General features: G+C 37.8%; 1 protein-coding gene across 1 annotated transcript in view; it reads left to right on the top strand.

The window, feature by feature from the left end:
* Window positions 1-19,356, top strand: part of LOC150100631 (fibrillin-1-like) — a 1,594,375-nt gene that overhangs the window by 643,374 nt on the left and 931,645 nt on the right. The window contains exon 26 of the mRNA XM_090401848.1: window positions 10,724-10,849. Within this exon, the coding sequence (XP_090257974.1) occupies window positions 10,724-10,849 (126 nt within the window). The remainder of the gene's footprint in view (window positions 1-10,723; window positions 10,850-19,356) is intronic.

The raw sequence follows: 19,356 nt of genomic DNA, 5'->3' as shown, positions 1-19,356 counted from the left end.
ATCATCCTCAACCCTGAACATCTAAATAATAACTTGAGCTACAACCTCCCAGATAGTCATTCAGCTGTAATCATGTACTGGCGTTCACGTGATGCTGCAAGCACGCACTCTCCTAACAATGCAACAAATGAAAGAACAGCTTTAAATACAACTACAACGTTTTCATACTAATCATGTATAGAGACTCTCTATGTTGTTCATAGTTTTTTTTAACCTTCAGTGTTTAGTGTTTTTTCTTTTATAATGTCACCTGATGAAGGCTGTTATAAGCCGAAACTTGTCGTGTTTTACTATTAAACCCCATTTTACCTAACTCTCGGTTTAAGTCATTCAACTCATTTCACAATATATATATATATATATGTTAAGAATACCAAGCAATTTTTAAACCTGGTTTTACTCCATTTCCCAAGTAAGCAAACAGACAAATAAGTCAAGTTTGCGCCTGCAAGTGATGCAAGTCTAGCTGATCCTACAGGTAGTGCAAGACCAGGGCAACTCGTGGCAAAGGTGGCATAAGCTCCGATCACTAATCTTTATATTTACCCTTAATGCCAAAACACATCTCCAAGAAAGAGATGTATGATGTTTTGTATTAAAGGCAAGAGGCCACTATCCAGACCGGTTTCGACCTTTATTGAGGTAGAATGGGAGTTCATGTCTCTCATCATTGGCCTTTGGAGAATAAAGCATGCTGAGGATCAGCAGACAGTAAAAGAGGAGTATGATATAAGATAGAGTAGGATAGTAGGAGGTAAAAAGAGGCCTCAGTCAACCTGTTTAGCCTTATTGGCTAATTGGTCTGTAATATATAATCTCAATTTACCTGTTCAGAAAAAGGTTAAACATAGACTTTTGTCTATAGTTCACATATTATTTTATCTAAAGTAATGATTTACTCCAGTATTAATGGAGGTTCTTTTTATGTTACTAGATATAATATCCTTATTTTTATTCCAGGTAAATAATTTTTTTTTTTTTTTTTTTTTTTTTTTTTTTTTTTTTTATAAAAGACAAGCTGTAAATAATAGGACTTATTTAAATATTTATTTTAAATCTAAAATAACAGGACTTAAGGTAGAATGGGAGTTCATGCCTTTCATCACTGGCCTCTTTAGATTTAAAAAAAGTTGTGCTGAGAGTCAGCTTGATAGTGAGAGAGGAGGAGAAAAGATAGAGTGGATAGTAGTAGATAGTTAAAAGAGGCCTTAGTCGATCTACTTGGCCTGACTTAAATGTCAGCACCAAGCAGATCTCCGACATTATCTCCCTCCATCCGTTCTTTTCAGCTTTCCCCGGTCAGTCACCTCTTCAGGTGTCTGCCCGAGGAAAGTGGGGAAAAACAAATGAAAGAAGCACCACATGAAAAAGAGGAACTAGTAAATAACATTAAAAATTACATATGACAATTTGTAAGAAACTAGGTAAATTCTGAAATTTCAACCTGAATGACCAGTTTAATACTGAGAAGAGCGGGGGCAGAGCCTGGCCTGGGTGATGCAGCCCACAAGGAGCTGCACCGCCTCGGTGTAAGCCTTCGCAGCCCAGGTTCTCAGGATACCCCCTCCTGTGTGGAATAGACATAGACCTTTTTTACAACAAAAATTCTAATCTGAAAGAGGATAAAAAGAAGAAAAAACAAACCAGAATTTTTTTTTTTTTTTTTTTTTTTTTTTTTCCTCTGGCAGATCGATACTAGGAATCGACTGACTAGTTAGGCGAGGTTTAAATCCTCCTGCTGTCTATTGTTGTGGGTTTTAATGATGAGATCTGCTAATTTGTCTCCACGGACGTGGTTTAGCATGTAGAGGCCTCTGTGCAGTGCTAGTCCCACGTCGTCCTCTGCATCGATAAGACCAATGATCTTTTCAGGAGTGATTTCATCTATATTATCGACAAACACGTCGTTCCATTCTGCACTGACGACTCTTGGCCCGTTTTGTCCTGTGAGTATCAGTTGAATGTCTCCTAATGTTTCTATAGCTTTTCTTAGTCTCGCCTCCTCCTCGGGGAAATCTTTTAAGAGATGCAATATAGGTGCATTGGCCTTTGCGTGAGGGAACTTTGTGGGTTCTGAAGTTGACTTTATATTTCCAACTTGTGCTGGACTTCCTTGTTTCGATTTTTTAATATTTACTTCTTCAGGGCTGGCTGGCCTCTTTTGTGTGGTTTCTGCATTGTTGATTTCCATATCTACTGCCTCCGTGTCCTCGTCTATTGTGACTGCAGTGATAGTTCCGTTTTGTTGGTGCTGCTGGTTATTTTCGGTTGCTACGTCTGTAGTGGCGGTTTGATCGGTGGCCAGTTCCTCCTGCCCTTCATCTCTCCTGGTTGCAGGCTTCTCCACTGGTGTACTTGGCAGTGTTTCGGAGGTGGTGGCATGATTCTTTGTTGTTCCCTCATGCGCGGCCTTCAGGGTGGGGAAATCATTCGGTTCTGCGCCAATAACATTTTGGGCTGTTGTTTCCGTGTTGGGCGTAATAGTGCCTCCCAATTTTTCGGCCAGATTTCTGTCCGGACAGGTGTCTATTTTATGGCCGTTAATTCCGCATTTTAGGCATGCCGATTGGCACTGTGCTAGTGTATGACCCGCTGTTAGGCAGTTCTTACACTTTAACTTCGGACATTGGGCCCCGAGATGAGTCAGGGCTCCACATTTAAAACATTGCCTCTTTACTCCCGGGTAACTCACCATTACCCTGGCCGATCCGATCATTACAAAATTCGGAACTTCTGTTTTCATCGTTAACGAGAACGTGACTTCCCCCGACATCCATTCAGGGTAGTCAGTGTCTTTGCCTACTTGGACATCTCGTACGGTTCCCCATTTTGAAAAGACTTGATTAATTATGTCGTTGCCTCCTTCTAGGTATTCCAGAGGGAATCACTCTATTCTCATCTTTTTAGAGATGCTACCGACGACAAAAGGATGGCAAAGTTTTCCTTCACACTCAACCCCTTTGAGTAGTTTCTCCCTTGTTGTTGTATTTTTACAAACTACTTGATATCTGCCACCCCCATAGGGGGTAAATCCAGAAATATTATCTGCCCCTACGCAGTCAATTAGCGCTTTCGCAAACGTCCTCTTGTGTACACTTGCGTTGATTTCGAACCCGAGGGTTCTTACTCTCGGTAGAGCCAAAGACATACTTCAAAAAAAAAAAGGGAAGAGTAGACCCTTGTACGATCCAAGTCCACAAAAGGACAGACCTGTAGAAAAGGCCAAACTTTCCCTGTTTGCAGATAAGAAAAACCTGTTAAACTTAGGTACAGGGGGAACACAAAGAACCAAAGAAGAAAGAAAAAAAAAGACAAAGGGTTCTTACCAAGGCAGCAGGACTCTAATAGGAGCTCTCTCTCGGGGTCTGGAAACTGGAATCCAAGGCTGGGATACTTTCACTGCAGAGCTGGAACCTGGAGTTTTCTCTTGGGGCCGCTAAATCAGGTCTCATCAGTGGGAGCTAGGCTAGAAATACAAAGATTTAGTAATACAGAGCTCATAAGTATTTTACCAGAACAAGTTGCCATAAGGTGTTTAAACCTATTAAAATCTCTGGAGGAGATATAAATGTAGAAAGTATTTTACCTTGGGTATAATAAATGTTAAGAATACCAAGCAATTTTTTAACCTGGTTTTACTCCATTTCCCAAGTAAGCAAACAGACAAATAAGTCTAGCTGATCCTACAGGTAGTGCAAGACCAGGGCAACTCGTGGCAAAGGTGGCATAAGCTCCGATCACTAATCTTTATATTTACCCTTAATGCCAAAACACATCTCCAAGAAAGAGATGTATGATGTTTTGTATTAAAGGCAAGAGGCCACTACCCAGACCGGTTTCGACCTTTATTGAGGTCTCATCAGTGGAAGCTAGGCTAGAAATACAAAGATTTAGTAATACAGAGCTCATAAGTATTTTACCAGAACAAGTTGCCATAAGGTGTTTAAACCTATTAAAATCTCTGGAGGAGATATAAATGTAGAAAGTATTTTACCTTGGGTATAATAAATGTTAAGAATACCAAGCAATTTTTAAACCTGGTTTTACTCCATTTCCCAAGTAAGCAAACAGACAAATAAGTCAAGTTTGCGCCTGCAAGTGATGGAAGTCTAGCTGATCCTACAGGTAGTGCAAGACCAGGGCAACTCGTGGCAAAGGTGGCATAAGCTCCGATCACTAATGAATAAGCTCCGATCACTAAACTCCGATCAATAAACATCAATATAACCTTATGTTTCTGTACTTTAGGGTGCAGAAACATAAGGCTGTTTGTTATTAATATTAAGTTATTAATATTAAAATATTAATCTTATAACCACACTCCCATTCATTTGTCCAAGCTAAATATCTGTTTCACATCTTCAACAAGAAAACTGAAATATTAGTAATGCTCCTTATTTTCCCCAACTGTGTATTATCAGTAAAGAGTGCCAAACTCAACAGATTTTGTCTCTAAAATAAAGGACCTAAAACTAAAATCTTCTGATATCATGGTGAGCTTTGACGTGGTGGCACTCTTTACCAACGTTCCGACACAGGACGTTCTCCATATTTTAAAAAACAAGATTTCAAATAAAATGTTCGCTCTGTTATCTCACTGTGTAAACTCTGGCTATTTTGAATTCGAAGGTAAATTATACAAACAGGTCAAAGGATTAGCTATGGGAAGCCCCCTCTCTCCTGTGTTAGCCAACATTTTTTTCGAGGACTTTGAAGAAAAGGCAATCTCCTCTTTTACTTTAAAACCAAAAATTTGGCTTAGATATGTGGACGATATATTCCTCATATGGGAGCATGGTACTGAAAATATTCACAAGTTTCTCGACCGCTTAAACAACCGCCATGAAGATATAAAATTGACTATGGAGATTGAAGAAAATAGTTCAATCTGCTTCTTAGATGTTAAACTCACCAAGACGCCTGAATCAATTAAAGTCTCTATTTTTAGAAAACCAACACACATGGACAGATATTTGCATGCGTCCTCCCATCACCATCCAGCGCAAAAGTTGGGTATTATATCAACTCTAGCGAATCGTGCAAGATCTGTACTGTCAGATGAAGAAGAACTGAAAAAGGAACTACAACATCTTAAATGGACCTTTAAAAACAATGGCTACTCTCTAAAAAATATTAACATCCAATTATCCCGCCGTCAACATAGCAACGTAGAGACACAGGACGACTCCAGAGGTCATATCGTCTTGCCATATATTAGCACACCATCCAAAAAGCTGAGTAGAATTCTAAAGAAGTTTAACATAAAAACGTGCTTCTCGACTCTGCCAAAAATAAGATCACGCTTCAACAACTATAAACAACCTCACAACCTTCTACAATTCCCAGGTGTATACAAGGTCACTTGTGAATGCGGAAAGCCTTACTATGGGCAGACAGAGAAATCTATCTTACTACGTCTCGAAGAGCACCAGCGCGACATTGTTTATAACAGAACCAGAGCAACTGCTCTGTCGGGCCATGTCCTACTTTCAATAAACACGAACAACGAGGGCCACCAACATGAAATAAATTGGACATCAACTTCAAACCTACACATCTGCCATGATGAGATGGAGCACCGCATTGTCGAGTCAAAAGAAATCACCTTGGACCCTTTTCATTTGAATAATAATCTTAGCTATAATTTGCCTGACTCTTTCAACTCTACTATTAGATACTGGAGATCGCATGATTCCACACACGCACAGGTGTACAACAATAGAACTTTAACTCAGACTGTAGTTCAAGTTCATAATAACTGTATTTTACAGTCGAATATTATGGCTTTATAATTGTATAGCTTTAGAGTGTGTCAATGTTAATTTCAGTGTCTTTTAATATCTTTCTATGTTCTTATCGCCTGATGAAGTCATTCTTGATGAAACATGTTGCGTTTTTTCAAATAAATGTCATTGTGTTATAATTCTCGGGTTTTAAGTCAGTTAATTTAGAAAAATGAATATATATATATATATATATATATATATATTGTGGTGATCAGCTTTTACTCGGTTGTTGTACATTTGAATAAAATATAGATTTAATGACTATAAAACCGAGATAACATAAAGATTTTAGTGACAAATACTACTAGTTTCGGCATATGGCAGCCTTCTTCAGGTATTTATAAAGGAATACTAATAAACATTGAATTATTTAAACAAACTGGAAATTACAGGTACAAATTGCCTCACATAATCGATACATAAAAAAACGTTGTATTTTTTCAAGTTGTTCCAACTAGCGTGCCATTGTTTATTGCAATTGTGCGTGCAGGTTCACGTGAACCTTCACGCAATATGTTGTGTGTCCTACCTTAGGACGCACAATATATATATATCAATATATATATATATATATATTGATATATATATATATACACACACACACACATACATTTGTCTTTTAAAGACAAAACTTGTGAAAATGAACATTACAACAACAACAAGATTCATGTGAGATTTAACACCACCACCACTTTGTAGAACACTTTTTAAACCAATACTATGTAATAAGATTCACAAACAAACAAACACACTTAATTATACAGTCTAAAATAAAGATAATACCATCAATGAAGATTAGCAATATCACATGTAGTTACTAAAATAAAAGACCTATCTGAATAATATGTGCAATGCTGCTGCTTCAAGGGATGACACTACCAATATCACCTCCATCTACTAGCCTATGCTTGAGCTTGTTAATCATATTTCTTTCTGTTCTGGTTCACGACTTTTCTCTATTTTTGCTGCTCATGCTTAATGATATTTAATCATCCATTTTTTCTCAAACTCATTTAACTTCATGACACGAGACATGCAGTGTCATGCTGCTTCCCTCAGACACCTCATTGACCATTTTCTATACTTCTAATGTGCTTCCCTTAAAGTGTCTTATGCCATATTACTTCCTGAAACTGTTTCTCTTAATTACCTATTAGTTTGTCATAATTGCCTTCTCTGATGTATCACATATTCTCCTCAACTGAAATAACACATCATTATCAATCTTCCTGGTCAAAACTACATTATCAGACTTTCCCTTACATGACAAAATGATTGGTGGTTTGATTATGGACAAATTCATTGTTTCAGTACTCTTAGACCTCAGGTGCCTTCCATCCCATTCTTTTTAATGTAAATTCTCTCAGTAGCTGCATAAATTCCTTTCCCATATGTTTCCCTTCTTCAATTTGGGCTAATTTTCAGATAGATGCATACATCTTCTTTCTGTAACTCAGATCTATAGCAGAAGCACTCTACTTTTTGTTGTTGCTGTTGTTTTTGTGTCTTGCTGGCTTTTTTCACACCAAATAATTTTTTCTATCTTCCTGGTGAATTTCTATTTTTGTTGATTACAGTTTTTTTGCTATCATCAGCAAACTCTTCCCCTTATCGTGTTCTCATTATTATTATTATTATTATACAGATTCCAGGGAGTCAAGGACTCATTGTGTGTGTGTGTGTAAGAGAGAGAGGATATGTTCCAGATCACAGATTGCCTACAATACCTATGATATTGGTCTTTGATTCGACACATACCAGCCATGGAATTAGAAACTACACAGAAATCAGTGGTTTCTGTATAGGCATGTGACTGCCAAAACTGATCCTTGTCAATTTCCTGCATAGTTCGGTGAGATATAGGTTGAGAACAACCTTCATTAAATGCTTCATTCAATTGCTGCATACAGGAAGTTCTTTATCCATACAAGCCTTCTCGGACCATAATGATCTTGTTCCTGACAAACTGTCTTACACCAAAGTTACACCTCTTAGAGAAGCAATTTGGATTGTTTTTACACTGATTAAACATCCACGATATCTCCCCTTTTGAGAAACCAGTTAGCTCTGCTGTTTTCAAAATTGTGGCTCTAGCCAGGCGTGCATCCACAATTAGCCCTTTATTGAACTCCGAAAGATCCTTTGTTTTCCTCATTGGGATCACTGTTGACAATTGCTGACCAACAGTATTCTGCATATATGTTGCTTAAGTGACATTTACATATATTTTCATAAAGATTTCTAATTCAGTGGCTGGTATGTATATGTGTATCACCACATGCATGAGAAGAACTTAGTTCTCACATGATTATGAAGCATGTGAGAACTAAGTTCTTGGGTAGAATTCAGGGATCATTCCTAGACTGAGTAAGGAATGATCCCTGAATTCTACCCCTGACTGCTACGAAATATAAATCTCAGTTGTGACTATACTGTAAGATCCCTTTAACAGCCTCTGTCTTTATGTCTCCTCTCTGCTATTCATCTATTACTTAAGCTTTGAAGATTACATTTCCTCTTCTTCTTTTCAACCTATCCATCTCCTAAGAATAGTAGAGTCCCTTCCCCCAACACCACCAATTAGTGATGATGGCAAATTAATGCAGCCAGCATGCCACTTCTTTGCTGTATTTCCTAACAGCAACTATTTATGCTTGTAGAACTATGTGTTCATGCAGCCAAGTAACTAGCCTGTAACCAGTATAACTAGTTACAGGCTAGTTACTCTTTAATACTAGTATAACGAGTATTAAAGAGTCCTGATATTGCCTTGGTCACTTGTCTCTGAACCTTTTCCAGTGTTTCCACATTGCAATAAAAATAAGGTGACCAAATCTGAGTACAATAATTCATATATAGTGTGAGCAGTGCTTTATACACAGCCACAACTATCCGTTATCCATAGTCAGTGGACTTCTTATCATGGTACAATGTGTAGTCTTGTCTTTGCAACACTTACAGTGTGCCCTCTAAACTTCAATCCTGTATCAGCCATCACTCCCAGATTTTGTCTCCTCCAGCATATTTTCACCAATACAGTATGCTGCCTTATGTTTCTGTACTTTAGGGTGCAGAAACATAAGGCTGTTTGTTATTAATATTAAGTTATTAATATTAAAATATTAATCTTATAACCACACTCCCATTCATTTGTCCAAGCTAAATATCTGTTTCACATCTTCAACAAGAAAACTGAAATATTAGTAATGCTCCTTATTTTCCCCAACTGTGTATTATCAGTAAACAGCTAAAGATCCTCAGTTATTCTACATGAAATGTCATTAGCAAATAAGTTAAGTAGCATGGCTCTGAAAGGAAGCTCCTGGGCACATCATTGGTTACCTTTTTTTTTTTTGTTGTTGTTGTTGTTGTTGAGATACTGGTCCCATCATACACATCTTGCTGTTATCAGGTAGGGAGCTGGTCTCCAATCCATCAAGCTAATCTGTTATCCATTCAGCAGCTACACTAACTCTGATAATTGCCCCTTGTCTATCATGTTTAATATTACCTCCAGCGCATAATTGAAAAAAAAATGACTATACATACTCTTTAATTGGAAAAGACCTGAGCTCGATTGGTGTCATGATGAGAGAAAACTTTTTATGAGCTTTTTTTCACTGGAAGGCAAATGGAGGTAGCTGGGTTTTCTTCATGCATACAAACAAATTGGCCAGAAAATATATGCAGTTTACAGACAAAAAAATGCTATGGTAGGCAGCCGATAGTGTATGTAGATGATAAATAATGCCATCCTGTTCAGATGGAGGATTATGTGGTGAAGATGACGAGTGGAGTGCTTGCCTGTACTGGGTCCTTGAGCTCATTGGAGGTGTCACATAATAATAGTAATGATAATAATAATAATAAGAAGAAGAAGAACCTAATAATAATAATTTGCTTTTGCAAAGCCCAATATCATTGTATATGAATCTCTCTTATCCAACACATTTCTCATCTTATAAAATGCAAGTAGATGGCTAAAACAAGATCAACCTACCATTTACAAATCCATGCTTTCCACCATAAGGATTGATATATCCATCGACACAGCCCTATACCTGATTCCTAACAACCTCTCCAATACCTTGATTGGTTATTTATAAACCAACGATTTAGTTTATAAATAGCCAAGTCAAGGGCAAATCTTTTTTTGCACATTCCTCCACATATCACCACATAATTTTGATATGTCATCCATTCACTCAGCCTCATTATCTAATCCAATCAGTACTTGATGCACCTCTGAATCTTTTGCCTCTAATTCTCTGTTATTTGCCTCTCTTCTACATATTGCATAACATCACTTACACTAATATGATATACAATAATAAAGTGATCATTAAATAAATCCACCACATCACACATAGTGGATTTATTTAATGAGCACTTTATTTAATTTATCTTCTTGCTTGGCATGTAGTGGAAGAATTCCCTTGAGTTATTTTTGGTCTGACTGGCCAAACTCCTCTCATACTGCACTTTTTTTCTTGTGGTACCATGCATCCTCATAACACCTTCTTTTCCACTGTCATTTGCCTGACCTTACATTTCACTCTTACTCTGTTCATTGATTTAACTCTTGGTATATCTTTTTGCATTGCTTACATCAGATGCTGACGAATCAATTTCCATGCTCTTTCAACTTGTTTTCTGTATAGCTCAACAATCCAAGGTTTTGATGCTAGTTGACTTTGGAACCTCTCATAGTCATTGAGTTGAGTAGTGAGCACAAATGGATTGAATTATTTTAACCCTTGACATTCATTGCATCTATAGGATCTCTTACAATGTCAGTGTTGATGCAGATTGTATAACAATAATAAATTATAATAATTACAATTATTATTTTTATTATAAGCAAGATGTTGAAAAGCAAAATAATCAACTCACTCCATATTTCATTATTATTCTTTTTTATGTTTCTTGTTTTATAGATGTTAATGAATGTACAAGAATCCGTGGTCTGTGTCGTGGTGGAACCTGTATTAATACACCAGGTACCTTCTTGTGTGAATGTCCATCTGGTCATGAACTGGCTCCGAATGGGCGTTCGTGTAAAGGTAAGATCACCAAGAAATTTTATTTTATGATTGCTGATGGGAAAATTAACCACATATTCACTGTAAAACTCAATGACTATTATTATATTTTTGGCAGAGTTTTATTCAGGTTGTTATGTGTGTTATATACATACACAAAATACAAATTTGTAAGAAAGCAATTGAGAATGTGGTCAAGTTCACTAGGGCACTGTTATCAGAACTAATCAATTTTACATAGTTGTATAAGGTTTTTATAATCCCATATTGTTGGGAGGGAGGATGATGTTACTGTTGGTGAATGTATCTGCCAGTGTGTGCATGTGGGGTTTCTGTTATCCATTCAGCTGGCATGTAAACCATGTCTAGGACAGTGAGCCTATTGTGAACTTAGATCACAATAGGTTCACTATTGTGATCTAAGTTCACAATAGTGAACAGAGACTACACAAAATTATTATTACTGTTATTATCTTTATTAACACCAGACCTCCATGGAGTCAAAAGACTCTTTGTGGGAGTCTTTTGACTCCATGACCCCCTCTCCAGAACAGAGACTACACGAAATTATTATTACTGTTATTATTTTTATTAACACCAGACCTCCATGGAGTCAAAAGACTCTTTGTGGGAAACAAACACTGTTACACACAAGCTCACCAAACCCTGCTTTAAACTTATTCAGTGTATCTGCATTTGCCAATTCAGGCAACGCATTCCACTCACCAACCACTCTCCATGCAAAGAACCTGCTCCGTATGCCTCCTCATGCATCTTCCTTATACAGCTTCCAGGGATGTCCCCTTGTTCTACCTCCTTCTCCCATTCTATATTAACTTTGTAATAATAATCCTTTACAACTGAAATGCCTCAATCAGATCCCCTCTGTTCCTCCTATTCACAAAGCTTTGCAAACTATATTACCAGTTACCACTTTATTCAATCTTCCTTGGACCCAGCCAGCAAAGGTTGATCAATTGGTAGAGCCTCTGCTACTAGTAGCTCATGCAAAAAGTTAAGCAAGTTTGAGCGTAGTTAGTAGTTGGAAGGGATTCAATCGTTCGATGCTGTTGGCACACTCTCCCTCGATGTGTCTTTGAACTCCCTGGAGGTGTCAAATAATAATAATAAATATATATATATATATATCCTCATCACTGTAATGAAAACCAGGGAACCAAATCTATGCACAGTAATCCATATGAGGCCTGATCAAAGCGTTATACAGTGCAACCAAAATCTCTTATTTCTATAAGTTAAGATCCTCCACATCATTGCCATAATCTGATGTGATGTCTTCACAAATTATGCAGTGTGACTGTTGAAGTTCAGATCCTTGGCCACCACCACTCCAAGATCTCTTATCTCATCAACTTCCTCCAAAATTTCCCTGCCAAGTGTATACTTTGCGTCCCATTGTTGCCTGCCAAATTTCAGAAACCCTACACTTTGCAACATTACGTTGATGGTCTCTCCATTAGACTTAAGGCTCAGCCTACCGATGTATCAATTGTGGTAGTTTATGCACCCCACACAGATAGGCCTGAAGAAGAGAGTGAAGAATTCTATGAAAACTTACAAACTGTTTTGGACTGCCTACCAAGGAGAGACTTAAATGCAAAAGTGGGAAAGAGTATGAGAGTCAGGCCAGAGTGTGGCATGTTTGGTCTGGGTGAATGTAACACCCATGGTGAAAGACTGTTGGAATTTGCCCGTGCTAACAGATTAGTTATTACCAATACCTGCTTCCAGAAACATCCACGACAGACCTATACTTGGACATCTAACATTGATCGGTCAAGGCACCAGATTGATTACATCCTGGCTCTCCAGCAGTGGAAGACAAGCATCTCTGATGTGCATACTTGTCCTGGAGCAGATTGTGGTACAGACCATCAACCGGCAAGAGCCAAAGTAAGACTAAGACTCCAAAAACTTCCAGGTTAGGCACATTCCACTAGATTAGATGTTAGAGTAATTCCTAGGATTCACAGAAGAAACATCAACTCGGCTGGATGATTTTTTGGAGACCAATGAGGAAATCTCACCAGTTGGGAAGGAGTCAAGATGATAATACAGGATACAGTGAAGATGTATCTCGGCCCAATAAGAAAACCAAGAGACCCACGGATATCAGATTCAACATGGGAACTAATCAAAAGAAGGCGGCTGGAAAAACAAAGAGACGCAGGGACAGAAGAATACAAGAGATTACATAGAGAAATCAGAAGGGCCATCAAGCAGGACAAGGAAAAGTTCTATACTAATAAATGTGAAGAAATAGAGTTCCAGATGAGAAGGCATAATTATAAAAGGATGTTTTATTTAGTTTGTGACTTAAAGCACAAGTTTAAGCCTAAATTGAATGTCATCAAAGACAGGAATGGATCATTACTAACAGAAGAGTTGGAAATCAAAAACAGATGGAAAGAATACTGTGAGGAACTGTACAGCAGAGTGGATAAAGAAAATGTGGAGTCCTCTCACCAAGAGAATTTTGATTTGGAATCTCCTCCACTTAGGCATGAAGTGGAAAGAGCAGTTAAGCAGCTTAACATCAATAAGGAACGAGGTGCAGATGGAATCCCAGCAAAGTTAATTAAGGTCACAGGGGATGGAGGTATAAGAGTGTTTCATAGGTTGATTACAAGGATATAGGAGACAGGATCATGACCTGCAGATTGGAAGAAGTCAGTTTTCATACTACAACACAAGAAAGGTGATATGAAGGCATGCAAGAATTATAGAACTATTAGTTTGATATCTCATGCAAACAAAATTGTATTAAAAATCATGCTAAATAGGATTGAGGCCAAAGTTGAGGCTGAAATGCCCGAGGAACAAGCAGGTTTTAGGAAAGGTAGGGGCACCAGAGATCAGATCATGTGCCTTAGACAGATTATAGAAAAATATAAAGAATTCAGACTCCCTCTGGTAATGTGGTTCTTAGATTACTCTAAAGCTTTTGACTGTGTTGAGCATGTGAAATTGTGGGAAGTAATGAAAAGAATGGATTTTCCTCAACACACTATCAGGTTGATAGCCAACTTGTATAAGGAGCAAGAAGCCACAGTGAGAACAGGTGTTGGATTGACTGACTGGCTTCAAGTTGGAAAAGGAGTTAGACAAGGATGTTTACTTTCTCCTCACTTGTTTAGTATATATGCAGAGGACATCATGCGTGAAGCATTGGATGAGCTCAGGACAGGAATTAGGATAGGAGGTAGATTGATCAGTAATCTGAGGTACGCTGATGATACAGTACTCCTTTGTAATGACATGGAAGCACTAGGACTAATTCTTGACAAAGTTAACAAGATCAGTAATAACAGAGGACTTCAACTCAATTCTAGCAAAACAAAGTTCATGGTTCTCAAAGGAAAAACAAACAGAGAAGCTCTTGAGAAACAAATGTATCTTAATGGAGAAAGAATTGAGGAAGTCAGCAAGTTTGAGTAGTTTGAGTACCTGGGATCCATTATTAATGTGAAGAATTGCTGTTCAGACGATGTCAAAAAAAGGTTAGGAATGGCTAAAACAACAGTCAGAAACCTGTCTAAAATCTGGAAGGATGGATCTATTTCCATGGGAACAAAGTTGAGGATTTTAGATGCGGTTGTTTTTCCAAGAGCAACTTATTGATGCAAGACTTGGAACCTAAAGAAGTCAGATAAGAAACAGATATCTGCTTTTGAGATGTGGTGTTACAGAAGGCTGTTGAGAATATCATATACTGAAAGGCGTACAAATGAATGGGTGTTAGAAAAGATTAGTAGAACTTTAAGGCTCCTTAAGGATATTGACAGAAGAAAGTTAAAATATTTTGGACACATAGAAAGGATGGAAGGAGGACTTCTCAGAACAGTAATAGAAGGTAAAGTTCCTGGAGGAGAGGCACACCCACCATCCATCACGCCACACACGCCATCCATCCATTCTCATTGATAGTCTAATGGCGTGTGTGGCGTGGCTGATCTTCAGAGAGTTGACAATGCCAGAAAAGCAAACAACAGGACTACGTGGCGAGGCCTGGTGTGAACATCACCGAGCATCGGAGTGACCATACGACATCTGTAGATGCCCAGTGAACATAGAGATAGATGTTATACTTGCTGTGTGAGAACTATGGTCGTTTTATTCCATTTAATTCTTTGCAGGGTATCCAAGTTGTAGTCTCCTAGACCTGACTCACTTAATGATGGTGGTAGATATTTTCTTGATATTCTTCCAGACAGACAATGGCAGTTCTTCCAGTTTATCCATAATATGAGAATTTCAAAGAACAACGAAACTTGTGGCCCCTGAAACTGAGAGGGGAGGGAGTTGGCCTTTAGGAGAGCAGAAAAGAGCAGTCACTTTTAAAGGTTGAAAGAAGTGTAGAGAAAATTCTAGCTATTATTTTGGAGGTTCCCTGGATATAGGGAATAATAATATCGTTACTGCAAGTTCTGTATGTTGAGAGGACTTAAAGAGGAAGAGACAAGTCTTTAGTTCACTTTGTTCAAACTGTAGTCTTGAGATAAGGTGAGATGAATAAGGTTAAGTTGTGAGGGGAAGCTTAGTTGGAACAGTGGTTAATTGAACATGGGTTTTTATAATGGGGGGGGGGGTACACTCAAAGACACAAAGACTACTATGGCAAAGCATTTCATTTACCACTCACCATGCACAAAGTCTCCTTTTCATTCGTTACTCCCATATCCTTTGTAACAGTTTCCAAGGGTAACCACTCATTCTCCCATCACATGCTTCCCTGTACAATAATTGCCCTGTCTTTGAAACAATATATATCACTTGCATGTTAGTTGTTCTTTAAACAGAGGTCGCTACATGAAAATAAATGCTAGCTAAACAAAGACTAGGAAAGCAGGGAAGGTGAATTAAACTACTGAATTAAGTTCTCTAATTAAGAAAAGTTTTATATGCATTTTAAACTACTCTCCAAGGAGGAACTTTGAAGTTAATAACTGAAAGAAAGTATAATGTATCAAGCTTTGTATATGAGAAGCAAGTGATATATATATATATATATATACGTTCCATTGAGCAATATGGCTGTTGGAATTGGATTTGTAACTGCTCAGGGAGTATCCTGAGTGCCTCAGGGATCTGTTTTAGGGCCATTACTGTTTAACTTGTATGTTAATGATATAGGTGAAGATTTGGATGGAGATATTCAGTTGTTTGCCGATGATGCAAAGTTGGGACAAACCATGAAGAGTAGTGAGGATGTTGTGACCTTGCAGGAGGACTTGAATAAGTTGAGTGATTGAGCACGGATATGGGGATGTGAGTTCAATGTTGCAAAATGTAAGGTTTTAAAATTTGGAAAACAAAGATGGGATGCAGAATTTATGCTTTGTGAGGATACATTGTTGGAAGTGAAAGAAATAAGAGATCTCGGGGTGATGGTGGATAATGATCTGAAATTTAGGGGACACATAGCCAAAATTGTGAAGACAACGCAAAGGCTTCTGGGAATGATGTGGAGGACACTGACGTGTAGAAGTAGGGAGATTCTTGTTCCATTGTATAACTTTTTGATTAGGCCACACATGGACTATTGAGCCCAGATTTGGTCACCTGGTTTTCAGAAGGATGAAGAGATGTTGGAAAGGGGCCAAAAGCGACTGACTAAGGTAGTTTCTGACCGCTGGAATGTTGAGTATAAAGAAAGATTGAGGAGATCCAATTTGCAGAGTCTGGTGGATAGGAGGAAGAGGGGAGATATGATAGAGACCTACAAGTTGGTAAGGGGTTGTTATAGGATCAATGCTGGAGAAGTTCTACAGAAAATAGTGGGAGATCGGGGGAGAACCAGAGGTCATCCCTGGAAACTGTATAAAGAAGGTGTGAGTAGGGGAGTGAGAGGCAGGTTTTTTCGTGCAGAGTTATAAATGATTGGAATGCCTTGCCTGGGAGTGTGATGTCTGCAGGGAGTTTGAATGTGTTCAAAGCATGGTATGATGAGCTGTGTGTGTGATAAAAGGACCTCCCAGATGTGTCTTTGACTCCATGAGGTCTTGGGTAATAATAATAATATTAATAATAATATGGTCGAGTGAAACTGCAGAACTTTCACCTGAAAGTGGTATTCAGTTCATCTTGAAAAGAATTTGATTATTGCTCAAAACTGTATATTTAACTGTGAGTTAGAAAGAGAGAAAGATATATACTTTTATTGAGCTCATAGTGATGAATTCAAAAATGGCCATTTAATTATTTTTATTTTTATTATAAACTTGTAAATTAATTTCAAATTAAGAATTTGAAATTAATTTACTAATTTTAATTCTATAGAGAATAGGATTGAGGCCAAAGTTGAGGCAGAAATGCCCGAGGAACAAGCAGGTTTTAGGAAAGGTAAGGGCACCAGAGATCAGATCCTGTGCCTTAGACATATCATAGAAAAGTATAAAGAATTCAGACTCCCTCTGGTAATGTGTTTCTGAGACTACTCTACAGCTTTTGACTATGTTGAGCATGTGAAACTGTGGAAAGTAATGAAAATAATAGGTTTTCATCAACACACTATCAGGTTGATAGCCAACTTGTACAAGGAGCAAGAAGCCACAGTAAGAACAGGTTTTGGATTAACTGATTGACTTCAGGTTGGAAAAGGAGTTAGACAAGGATGTTTACTTTCTCCTCACTTGTTTAGTATATAAGCGGAGGACATCATATGTGAAGCACTGGATAAGCTCATGACAGGAATTAGAATAGGAGGTAGATAGATCAGTAATCTGAGGTATGCTGATGATACGGTACTCCTTTGTAATGACATGGAAGAACTAGGACTAATTCTTGACAAAGTTAACAAGATCAGTAATAACAAAGGACTTCAACTCAATCCTAGTAAGACAAAGATTAGTGTTCTCAAAGGAAATACAAACAGAGAAGCTCTTGAACAACAAGTGTACCTTAATGGAGAAAGAATTGAGGAAGTCAGCAAGTTTGAGTACCTGGGATCCATTATTAATGTGAAGAATTGATGTTCAGAAGATGTCAGAAGAAGTTTCATCATCATCATCATCAAATTGCTGCCATGCACCCGCAAGCGGTGTACAGGATATGATAGTACTACATGAAAAATTTACAACATTACTAACTTCCTATGTACAATGTTCCTCCAAATCAGTCTGTTACTTGTCGAGACTCCAACATTATCAGATCTTATATTTCTATCTTCTAAGGCACTTTGTACAGTATCAATCCACCTATATCTTGGTCTTCCTCTGGGTCGTTTTCCTGCCAAACTGGCAGAGAACACTTGTTTTGCTAATCTTTCCTGGCCCATTCTGGTTAAGTGACCATACCACCTGAGATTAGCTCTGCTAATGCTAATATTTGGAAAGAACTTGACAATGTCAAGTTCTTTCCAAATATCGTCTTTTTTAATATCATATTTGTCATTGATGCCATCTGTTCATGCCTCTGATCTTTCTCAGGACTCTCATATCTGCGGTCTCCAGTCTTTGGTCAAGTGTTTTACTTCTGACCCAGCTCTCAGATCCATAAGTTAAAACTGGTTTGAACACTGTCTTGTATACAGCTAATTTAGCTAATTTAGTGTTCCGACTAATTTCTCTCTTATTCCATATGAATTTATGCAATTGACGTCCTACTATACCAGCTTTGTTGATTCTGTTGTCTATTTCCATATTTAATTTATCATCTTCAGTAAAAATCATTCCTAAGTAGCTGAAATGTTTTACTTGTTCCACAGGTTCTCCGTTCACAATGCAGTTGACATTTTAAACGATTCTGCCTATTTTCATTTTCTTTTTCTTTTTATTGCTGGCCTTTATACCATATCTATTACAACAGTTATTCAATTTAGTCAGGGAATCTTGCAGACTTGTAGCAGATTTATTTAGAAGTATAACATCGTCCTCATAAGCAAAGAGCTGACATTAACATCTCCATTTTGATATCATGTTTAATACCACTTTCCTTCATAATGTGATCCATATAGATAATGAATAACAGAGGAGATAATGTACATCCTTGTCTCACACCAGAATTAACATTACACCATCTTCCTGTACTTCCTTCAATTCTAACTGCTGACTTACAACTGAAATAAAGACTAAGTATTGCTTGATACAATGCCCCATTGATGCTATATAACTGTAGGGTATTGAATAGCTTCTCTCTTGACACCTTGTCATATGCCTTTTCCAGATTGACAAAACTTAAATACAGATCTTTGTTATACTCCCATGATTTCTCAACTATTTGTCGTAAAGTGCCGATCTGAACCTGACAGCCTCTATTTGGCCTGAATACAGCTTGTTCTTCACCAGCTTTCCTTCCACAATTCTTCTCAACCGTTTCTGAAGTATTCTTGCATAAATCTACCAGGAACACTGGTAAGATAAATCTTACAAGGAACAGAAGAAGGTTAGGAATGGCTAAAACCACAGGCAGACACCTGTCTAAAATCTGGAAGGATGAATCTATCTCCATGGGAACAAAGTTGAGGATTTGGATGCAGTTGTTTTTCCAACAGCGACTTATGGATGTGA

The sequence above is a fragment of the Typopeltis vanoorti genome, chromosome 12 (assembly GCF_054136105.1).
Source record: "Typopeltis vanoorti isolate ZY-2024b chromosome 12, IOZ_Tvanoo_1.0, whole genome shotgun sequence".
In the NCBI taxonomy this organism is placed as follows: Eukaryota; Metazoa; Arthropoda; class Arachnida; order Uropygi; family Thelyphonidae; genus Typopeltis; species Typopeltis vanoorti.
This window is presented reverse-complemented; position numbering and strand designations above follow the sequence as displayed.